This window comes from Bufo gargarizans, chromosome 11, assembly GCF_014858855.1.
Source record: "Bufo gargarizans isolate SCDJY-AF-19 chromosome 11, ASM1485885v1, whole genome shotgun sequence".
NCBI lineage: Eukaryota > Metazoa > Chordata > Amphibia > Anura > Bufonidae > Bufo > Bufo gargarizans.
The window spans coordinates 94,854,874-94,866,262 of NC_058090.1; the positions used below are offsets into that span (position 1 = coordinate 94,854,874).

Consider the following 11,389-nt stretch of genomic DNA (forward strand, 5'->3'; position numbering starts at 1 on the left):
CAACTGAATCCAACCACTTGGCCCTTCTTTGCAGGCTACGCATATGAATTAAAGTTACTTCTGATACTATAGGGTCCGACACTACGCCCCCACACTGGTCACTAGTTTCGGGTAGCCACTATACAGGGGCCCCGCAGCTCAGCTCCCATTCCATTGGGTAGCCAGAGTCAGCGTCACATGATACAACGGCCAGGAAGAACCAAAAAAGACAGGAGCAAAAAGAGTAAAAGAAAAAGTCTGTACTCCAGTGACCCAGTGGGTGTAATTGATGGCTAAGGAAGAAAAAGAAACCTGGAGTGCCCGCTTTAAAGATGTGTCCCCTTTAAATATCTATGGCTTATCAGCTGGTTGCTATAGAAGTCTGATCATGGTGGTTCAACCACTGGGACCTTCACCGATTCTTTTCAGAGATATGGAAATAGCAGAAGCTGATTCTGCATCTCTCTGGGGATTATGGACTTTAATAGAGTGACCACATATGCCCACCCTTTTCTCCACTGACCATAGAATTGCTCCAATTATTGGGCATCATGCTGCACTGTTTGTGTCCAAGAATTGCTTGAGCAAGGTCAATTCTGTTTTGGCTGGAGACGTGGCTCATGTTTATCATGTGCTGGAATAACCCCTTTATCGGCTCCAACATCTACTGTTGTATGGTAGGTGTTCCTCATATTAGACCACAGGTGCATAAAGTAAAATAACAGGAGCCCTTATTTTCTTCAGGCACCGAACCTGATCTTCCTTGCTGTCAGCCCGGAGGAGAAAGAGTCTTGGATCAACGCCTTGAACTCAGCGATCACTCGAGCCAAGAACCGCATCTTAGATGAGGTAAGCAGAATCCACCTGGGCTGCGTCCATGCAGCTGGCTGCTCTTTCTGCTTGGTATTAACAATCCCTGCATCTTCGCCGGACCCCACACATGGAAAATACTAATACAAAAGGCAATATATATATATTTTTTTTTTTTAAGTAGTTTCATTAACTCTTTCTTTACAGCCTGTGGTTTCAGATAGCATTACATGTCCCTTCTTCTAGGGCATAACCTTCCATACATTTCAGTGGGTACACAACTTGACTGTTTATGTGAGCCCCATATGATGACATGCAGCTGGTATTTGTATTATAAGGGAATTTCCACTTTATTACCATAGGTCACGGTAGAAGAAGATAGCTATCTGGCCCATCCGACTAGAGACAGAGCGAAGATACAACACTCCAGACGTCCGCCGACAAGAGGTCACCTCATGGCTGTGGTATGTATTCTAGTGACTACTTTGGGGAATGTGATTTCCCATGATGCATTTCTGGCTTGTGGGCCATGACCTGGTTGCACTGCTGTTAAGTGTTTCACAACCTTTCTGTCCTATTGCGGATATGGGCAGAAGGTGGAGGCTCCTGCTGCAGCTACTGATCTAATGGTCAGAACCGGACAGTGAGGAGGATCAGCAGGGACATGGCTGACTCCTGGAACACATAGGATGATATTTTTTTATATATTTTTTTTCAGTTTTAATATAAAAAAAATAGGATTCCAATGAATACTGTTTTGTGTTTACTGTACTGACAGCATAAAGGTGAATAGAGCTTAGATTGGCATCAGTCGCACAGTGCCAGTCTCATCTCAGGCTACCGTATTAATGAGATTTTCATTAAATTAATTTATCTTGACATTTTGACTGAAATTGCGATGTCTTCTGCTGCTTCCTGGCATTAGCATAATGTGATACGTACTTAAACTAGTCTGAGCCTAGCGACAGTATATTCATGTATTGGGTGACAACTGCAGATCTCCATCATCTTGTGTAACCTACCTAGGGAGACCATCTGGTCTGATTCCATTCTCATATAGATGTATTGCGCTGGTGCCCTGTGCCCACCGCTGCCTTGTTACTTCCTGTGGGCACGGGTGCCGCACTACTCATATGCCCTCTGTCCAGTATGGCTCCTCACCCTCTGGCCTTGGTAATTCGGGCCGTGGCTTCTAGTCTATGGACTCCCTGGCCTGCTTCATCTACTTCCAAAATCCTTCCCGAGCCAATGGCTGGTCATGCCTATATATTTAAGGCATCCTTCCCAGTGGTAGGGTGCCTGAGCCTTCAGTTACCTAGTATCTAATTACCAAAAAAGGTGTAATTCTTTGTCTAACTACCCGTGTACCGAACTCCTAGCCGCCTGGCCAGACCTTAGCCTTTTTCTCATATGGCTCCATTGCTGCTGCCCTGGAAGAACGATGAGCAGACTACATAATTCATAGACAGCCGATGAACAGACCCACCTACGTCGCAGACTGCAGCCATAGATAAAAGCCTATGAGTCAATGTCTCCTAGCAAACACGAAGGCCCCACACTCCTGGCATTGTGGATGAAAATAAGTTGGCAGCTTTTAGTTAGGAAATCAGAACTAATTAATAATAATGAGGAGACTTTTGGGACTTTTTTCCTTTCTTGTTTTTCCTGCCCGATGCCACATAGTCTGTTATTGGATTTTGTAGCTTCTATATTTATATTTCTGCTGGCCACATGGCTTAATAACACCTCTCGGGTTTAAAGGGTCAAGTGGTATTTATGTTCTATGCCAAACAATTGGCTTTCTTTATTAACAGGTGTGAGAATTGGGGTCATTTGGGCTTATAGTGACATCTGACCTGCCAAGTGATAGACAACCTCCCAGCTGTAAACACAGAAGGCTGCACACTCATAAGTCATTGCACATTAGAAAGCAGAGCCATGGCATAGTAACATCATCAGTGTTATGCAGGTATATACTAATGTATGTCAATATGGACTGTACAGACCCTTTCACTTTTTCACATTTTGTTATGTTGTGGCCTTGTGCTAAAATAAAAATAAAGTTTTCCCCCTTCATTTTGCACTTACTACCCATAATGAGAAAGTGAAAACAGAATGTTGAAAATTTTTGCTAATTTGTTAAAAAGGAAAAACTAAAATCTTGCACGGACATAAGTATTCAGACCCTTTACTCAGGACTTAGTTGAAGCTCCTTTGGTAGTGATTACAGCCTCCAGTCTTCTTGGGGATGATACCACAAGGTTTACACCTGGATTTGGGGATTTTATACCATTCTTCTCTCCAGATCCTCTCAAGGTCTGTCAGGTTGGATGGGGACCATTGGTGGACGGCCATTTTTCAGAGATGTTCAATAGGGTTCAGACCAGGGCTCTGGCTGGGCCACTCGAGGACATTCACAGAATTGTCCCAAAGCCACTTCTGTGTTGTCTTGGCTGTGGCTTAGGGTCATTGTCTTTGAACCTTCATCCCAGTCGGAGGACCAGAGCGCTATGGATCAGGTTTTCATTATAAATATCTCTGTATTTTGCTCTATTCAACTTTCCCTCCACCCTGACCAGTCTCCCCATCCCCGCAGCATGATTCTGCCACCACCAAGCTTCATTGTGGGGATGGTATTGGGCAGGTGATGAGTAGTGCCTGGTTTCCTCCAGACATGACACTTAGAATTGAGGCCAAAAATGTCAATCTTGGTTTCATCAGACCAGAGAATCTTGTTCCTCACAGTCTAAGAGACCTCTAGGTGCCTTTTTGCAAACGTTCATGTGACTTTTACTGAGGAGAAGCTTCTCTCTGGCCACTCAGTCATAAAGCCCAGATGGAGTGCTGCAGTAATGGCTGACCTTCTAGAAGTTTCTCCCATCTGCAGATAGGATCATTGGAGCCAAGCCAGAGTAACCATTAGGTTCTTGGTCACCTCTCTTACCAAGGCCCTTCTCCCCAATGACGAAGTTTGGTGGTGTGGCCAACTCTAGGAGGAGTCCTTGTTGTTCCAAACTTCTTCTATTTAAGAATTATGGAGGCCTCTGTGCTCTGTGGAACTTTCACTGCAGCAGAAATGTTTTTGTCTCCTTCTCCAGATCTGTGCCTCCACACAAATCTGTTTCTGAGCTCTACAGGCAGTTCTTGGCCTGGTTTTTGCTCCGATATGTGTCATCAGATGGGATACCTTATATAGTCAGGGGTGTAGATTTCTAAATAATGCGCAATTAACTGAATTTACCACAGGTGACTCAAATCAAGGTGTAGAAAAATCTCAAAGATGATCAGAAAAATGGGAGGCCCTCAGAACTAAATCTCACGTTTCATAGCAAAAAAGTCTAAATACTTATTTCCATGACAAATTTTAGTTTTTTCTTTTTGATAAATTAGCAAAAAAATCTAAAATTCTTTTTTTTTATTTGTCATTATGGGGTATTGAGTGCAGAAACAAAATGTGAAAAAAGTGAAAGGTTCTGAATACTTTCTGAATGCATTGTATACTACTAGAATACCCCTTTGTTTCTTTTTTTGAAAAACTACAAGACAACAATAGGGCCACAGAAGCAGCCACATGGGTAGTCATTGAATGTTTCCAGAATACTTGTCTAGTCTGGACAACTGTACGATAGGATGCCACTGTAATGCATGGACTAGCCAAGCTCTACAGACCACCATCTATTAAAGGTGGTATCTGGATGATCATTTTTTAGGCTCAGAGTGGAGTAAAATAATAAAATAAGTCAAACTCCCCACTGAGGATCCTGTTCTGATGCTCGCAGATGACCACTGGTCTTCTTCGTTCTGGTGCTTTTCAACACACAGGAAATGCCCATTTAGCCGATCACTGGCCATGCTAGGTCACCATTGCGGCTAGTGATTGGTTGAGCAGGCACTTCCTGTGCATCAAGAAGCACCAGGTAGTAAAGACCAGCAGGGACTCGTAAAGAGTAGCGGGAAATCAGTGGAGGTATGACTTATTGTTTTTAATGCAGCCAAGCGCCTTTAATTAAAAAAAAAGTGAATGATTGCAAATGCACGTTTCACAATGTTCCATGTTTGGAAGCAACTACAGTAAAACAGGGTTAGTAAGGGCCACAGCTAGATGGGAGGTTATGCAGCCTGAGAGTTAACAAGAAATCGGCAGATTGTACGCAGAGTTTTGAGCCAAGTAAGGTAATGGAAGGCAAAGTAAATGGCCTTTTACAAGGAGTGATGATCGAGTAAAATTTTATTTGGGGTAAAAGAGTTTCCACAAAAAGCGAGAATTAGCTTGTTTGTCGTTGATTGAATCTATTATGATGTATAAACAGGCATCTGCTCGGCATTTGCAGGTGAAACAGGTGAAAGGTGTAAACACAAGGGATCTCAAAAGCAATCAAAATTATGAAAAAACATGCACTTCGAGTGCTAACGACTTGCTATATCATCGATCTGTGCCCCTTTTTAAAATATTTTATTCACGTGCAGACTAACCCTAAACCATAGGTTTATATGTAGATGTCGGCTGTAAATGTTTAATCATTCCACTTTTGATTAATATTTTTCTAGAGTGTGTTTGAAAAATGATGTGTTCATCAAGAAGTTCCACCACTGTGCTGATGATGTGTGCACATTTTTTTTTCTGCAGGCATCTACCTCAACGTCCGATGGAATGTTGACTTTAGACCTCATCCAGGAAGAAGATGCCTCTCCCGAAGAGCAAAGCTGTGAGCAGAGCTTCAGAGTGGACCTGGATAAGTCTGTGGCCCAGCTGGCTTCAGTCCGCCGCAGATCAGACTCTGAAAACCTAAAGTGCCCAGAAAAGGGAAGGTCGGAAAACCTTCAACAGGGAAAAAACCAAATACCTTGGGATAAATGGGCTCCACATCGCGATTCATTTGGAAAGGGCACAACCTACACACCTCAGGTTCCCAAAAAATTGTCCTACTCCGAGAAGAACAAATGTGCCTCCATGGAGGAGATCTTGTCCCGTTCGGACTCTTCTGGACAGCGACCGATACCAAAAAAGGTACCAGAGTCAGATAAGCTGATGCGAATACAAGAACTGATTGCTCAGAAGATTGATAAAACTCAGGAACTTCTCACCGAGGTGAAAGAATGTGGGGATGGGAAAAAAAAGGGAAAGGAATCTCCCGGGAAGGTGGACTCTGAAAATGTCCTACAAGAAGCTGAAAGGTTATTAGGAGAAGCTTCTTACAACTGGAAGCAGGCTAGGAAGGTTCTGCAGGAAATTAAGGAGCTGAGAGACCTTTATAAACAAGCAGACCCACAGTCCTCAGACCCGAAACAGAAACTGAGCAGTCATTACAGAAAAAGCCTCATGTAAAAGGTGCGAGTGTTTATTATGTCCTCATCTCCAAAAAGGAATATTTCCTGCTTTCTGGCTTCACGACGCAAAGCCAAGGACCACGGCGAGTCGCAGAGCCCAGAAGAGGGGAGAAGTCGGGCTGTCTCCAGGAAGGTCCCTTGGCTTTGCAGTTTTCTTTACCAACCCGTTCATTTCGGGGTGGTCATACATGCTGTAGAATGCAGCAGGCTGTTGATATATATGCAGGGAGCCCCGTGGAGGCGATTGGGATCCAATAACATTTGCTTTTAACCTGCGCAAACCAGAATCCTTAGGCTCTAGGAGGCTGCAACGAGTCTTGGGGCAACTGGATGAGGCATGTGACTAACTGTATAGTCTTGTAGAATGTGCTATCCAATACAAGTTAACCCATTTCCATTGTTACACGTGTTTACATCTGCTTAGTTACTGTGCATTTTACCTTTTCTTTCATCAGGCGGCACCATAACAGTCAAGGGGATTCATTCTCTAACCACTTCAGACCATCTGCATTAGGCTGTAGCATAAATTGGTACTGAGTATGACTATGCACTTTTGTATCCAGGTGTATTTTTCCTTTGCAATGATCTGTGATGATTTGATATGCGCCGCTTGTCCCCTTGGCTGAACCAATCAGTTGGTGTAACACTGGTGACATCATCACATGGGCAGGAGGCACCTTGGTGATGTCACTAGACATTGACTATACAAATTAGCCTTGATCCTCCCCATTAACACCCTCATTTAAGTTGATTTAACCGGCTTGAAAATCAAATATTGGATGCTCCCCGGATAGCTCATCAGTGGTTCTCACTGGGGTACTCAAAATTTCCAAAATGGCTGCAATTTCCCCTTTCTTCTGGTATACAATGCAGCCCCAGTTTTGCCATGTTGCACTGTTGTCTTCCACTTTGTTTTTGCTGTGAACCGTTTTCATCTCAAAGATAAAAATTAAAATATGGAATTCATCCATCTCCTCCTTTCAGATTTACTAAAGCCGAGCATGTTAAGTTAAACTTGAGGCCACTAGCTGTAATTTTGTGCTCCATCCTTCGTTTGGGAAGAATGCCAGTCATCCATTTGGCATGTTAAACAGTAGCTGGCTCCCGTTACACAGAAATTAAAACATCATGGCTTAGAAATGTCTGCTGAAAAATTCATGGCTTCTGTTAAATGGCTGTAAATGATTCAGAATGACGTGCTGTGTATGGGTGTACTTGATGTATTGTAGCAGAACTCTTCGCTCAAGGACGTCTCCCTACCAACAAACCTTATAACAATACTATTAAGCAGCATCTGCATTGCAGGAACCGGGTGGAAAAGGCACCACTATATTGCCAGGCATCTAGTGTATAGCACAGAATTGTGGGATATATGGTGCAGGGTTTGCTGACGAGTCCCTGACTGCAATGATCCCAGTGCTAATGAGGACGGTAGTGTTGTTACTGGCATCAGGTCAGGTTATGGTTAGGAACCAAACTGCAGATTAGTTGTCCTAGGCAACAACTATTTTATTGCCTGTTAAAGAGGTTGGCCACTTTCTGGTTACTGTTGACGGATCTGTTTGTGAGATGATTATATGGCACTCACTAATATAACCTTTATTGAAATTCTGCACCATTTCCAATATCTCATAAGGTATGACCCACTGTTTACAAAGTCTTGTGTGCTGTCCACACAGAGGTCCTGTCCACAAGATGGCTGCCGATGGAGGGTCATGTGACCAGGTGAACCATCTCCATCTCTACTTGTTCTGTTGGGAGTTTAGTGCAGGTGCGGTGTGTTTGAATGGTGGAGACATCACATGGAGATGATTTACCTGGTCACATGACCCTCCATCAGCAGCCATTGTATGGACAGGACCTCTGTGTGGACAGCACAAAAGACTTTGTAAACAAGTCGGCATACCTCATGAAATATAGAAAATGGTCCAGAATATCTACAAAAACTATATTAGTAAGTGTCATATAGTCATCTCACAAACACATTGATTAACAGGAGCCAGAAAGTGGCTGACCCCTTTAACTATTGCTTAAAGGGCTGGTACATAGCCCACATCCTCATTTCTAGTATCTTGGGTGTTGTGGGCAACTTATTATAATTATATATAAAATTAATCTATACAGAAAGTTGAGTCACTGTGTACATACATTACATATCCTGTACTGATCCTGAGTTACATCCTGTATTATACTCCAGAGCTGCACTCACTACCTGTATTATACCCCAGAGCTGCACTCACTATTCTGCTGGTGCAGTCACTGTGTACATACATTACATATCCTGTACTGATCCTGAGTTACATCCTGTATTATACTCCAGAGCTGCACTCACTATTCTGCTGGTGTAGTCACTGTGTACATACATTACTTATCCTGTACTGATCCTGAGTTACATCCTGCATTATACTCCAGAGCTGCACTCACTATTCTGCTGGTGCAGTCACTGTGTACATACATTACTTATCCTGTACTGATCCTGAGTTACATTCTGTATTATACTCCAGAGCTGCACTCACTAGTCTGTTGGTGGAGTCACTGTACATTCATTACAAACCTTGCACTGATCCTGAGTTTTAATCTGTATTATACTCCAAATCAGGATTCACATTTCTTCAGGCTTCTGAGCTGAACTATCCCTCTATTCCCTCATTGTTCAGTGTCTGCACAATGTTTGCTCTGACAAGTGCACAGTAATCTGCTTTTGGGAACATTTTCTGTTCCCCACCGTTATATGAGCAGTCAGGCACATATCTGTCAACAAGCTCATGGTCAGTTTCCAATAACAACCAGCAGAATTGTGAATGCAGCTCTGGAGTATAAAGCTGTAAAATGGTATATTGTACTTACAAAGTTACTCAACTTTTTTTCTTTAGATTATTCTATGTATAGACTGTAAAATGATGTTCAAACATGAAGGTACTTTAAAGTACCCCCCCCCCCCTTCCCGGACACTCTTACTAAGGCTCCTTCCCTTAGTATAGGCACGTCAGTTACCGAATAGTTATCTGTTTCTCTCACGTGGGATAGTAGTCTGTATTTTATAATCATTCTGCTGTAATTCGTGCTGAGCCCGTCACAGACGTGTGTCATACACAGCAGCTAATCTGAGGAGGCAGAACTGCAGGGAGGAGGGACTAAACAGCAGCCAGAACCAATGCAGAGGCAGGAGGTGTGTCTCAGACTACCTGTAGGCACTGCAGCTATGCTGTAGTCACAGATCACAGCTCTAATGGAACTGAACTAAAAAGAGCCAAGGGGCAAGATCTGATGAAAATAAATAGCAGGTCACCATCCCTTAAAGGTACTGATTTACATCGAATTCTAAGAGGTCGTGACTGGACAGTCGCTTTAAGACTGAGAAGCTCACATAGGACAAACATTACTTTATCAGCCTGGTGCTTTCATAGTGGTGCTTTTACCAGCTCTCCATCAGTCTGACTGTAAATGGGAGGCACTGTTGTATTAAAGGGGTATTCCCACCTCACTGTCTCTATTGGTGAAAGAGGTTGGGTACCTGCCCTTTAAATATGGTCACACATGGGTTGCAGAGAGACCTTGAATGCTTTTGAGGAAACCGGACTTGCAAGGAAGAGAATTTCCATTCACTGACTGAAATAGTGCATTTTAAAGGGAAAATGATGATGTCACAAAATGAAGTCATTTCAGTCCTGTCAGACCCATTAAATAGGGACACAAAATTCTGGTCCATGTAAAGAGGCCAAAATGCAACTTCTGTAGTCCAGTAGTTCATCTTAATTTGACAGACCAGTGACGGATGGGGCTTCGAGTTGACAACTATGACGCAGAAATATGCTCAAAGCGGTTGTCGGTAGCTTATTACTGGATTACTCAGCAGGGGGCACCAGTGAGCATAGGAGAAAGCTCCTCCCGACATAAAGAGAGTAGAGACTATGTGTGCCGCCTCCTGAGGCATGATGGGACGGAAGCTCAGCGTTTATTTAGGAAAAATAAAAAAAAATTTGGTATTTATCCGATGACTGATTCTTACGTCATTGGTTCGGGGAGTGGAATCACTTCTTCATTGGCTTGTAGCATCCAAGACGAATTGATCCAAAACCCGGGTGAGGATAATGGGTCATGTCAGGGGCTCGGCCCTTTCCTCTCTCGGTAAATCAGACGCTTGGCACGCTGTCTCACATTTCCGAAAGCCGCAGGAAGGGGAAGAACAGCTCCGGACTTGCTCTGGAAAACAGCTGCAATCAGCGTAGTCTTGAGAGTTTTCCTCATTTTGGCTTTGTGTGACCGACAGCTGCACGACCCGTGTGTGATCCACATGGAGAAAGGTGCCACCGGCTTCCTGTGGTGAATAAGTATTTTTGAATGCAGATTATTATTATTTTTTTATAATCTCTGCTCAGATTTTAAAGAGGACCTGCTACCTGTCCTAACGCGGTTGTTATATTCCCCATAGGGTATACAGTTTTGGAGAATATGTTTTGTTAGATCGCTTCCTCTGTTATTCCTCCTAAAAATGTATGAATATATTGGCACCTAGGTGTGACCAGCGTGGGTCCAATCAGTTCTGACCATGTCTGACTTTGTAGGGACACGATCCTTTGACTTGGGGTCCATTCACACGTCAGTATTTTTACCTTTCCAGATAAACGTTCCTTTTTTTTGCGGATCTGTTATTCAGTACAACCTTCCATTTTTTACTAAAGTGCTTCCGAATCAGTTCCGTGTTTCCGTTATTCTGTTTTTTTTTTCATCCATTTTCCTGTCAACGGATCCGCCAAATCGCATGACATTCGGATGTTTTTTGTGCATGTCATCCGCATTTATGCGGATCCATTGACTTGAAAAGACAACGGACCCGAAAAACGGACAGAAAGTAGGACAAGCTTAATTTTTTTTCAGGATCCGCATACTCGAAATTAGGAAAACGGAACGGATTCTGTGATTCGGACAGCACTATGATTGGTGTCCGCATTTTTGCAGAGGCAATTGAAATGAATGGATCCGAAAAAACCTTCCTATTTAAATCGGAACAGAAACGGAGTGTTATAACGGACGTGTGAATGGACCCCTGATTGGTGGGGGTGTGGAGAGAGGAGTGCTCAGACTGACTCACAGACCTTGTCGAATGACCTAATACCGAGCAGCCCAATTAGCCGATGTTTCCCCTGTTGTGGACCCATCCATAGTTTATGTAGATTTCCCAATCTGTCGCCTTGTTTGTCACGTATCTACTATTTTTAAGCTCTCGGCGTACGCCTTCTGTTGTCATGGAAACAGCTCTGCGCCCATTGGT

General features: G+C 43.3%; 1 protein-coding gene across 1 annotated transcript in view; it reads left to right on the top strand.

The window, feature by feature from the left end:
- The window catches only part of PLEKHO1 (pleckstrin homology domain containing O1), a 37,673-nt gene extending 29,762 nt beyond the window's left edge, over nt 1-7,911 (top strand). The window contains exons 4-6 of the mRNA XM_044272511.1: nt 724-828; nt 1,152-1,253; nt 5,417-7,911. Of these exons, the coding sequence (XP_044128446.1) occupies nt 724-828; nt 1,152-1,253; nt 5,417-6,115 (906 nt within the window). The 3' untranslated portion in view covers nt 6,116-7,911. The remainder of the gene's footprint in view (nt 1-723; nt 829-1,151; nt 1,254-5,416) is intronic.
- The last annotated feature ends 3,478 nt before the right edge of the window (nt 7,912-11,389 follow it).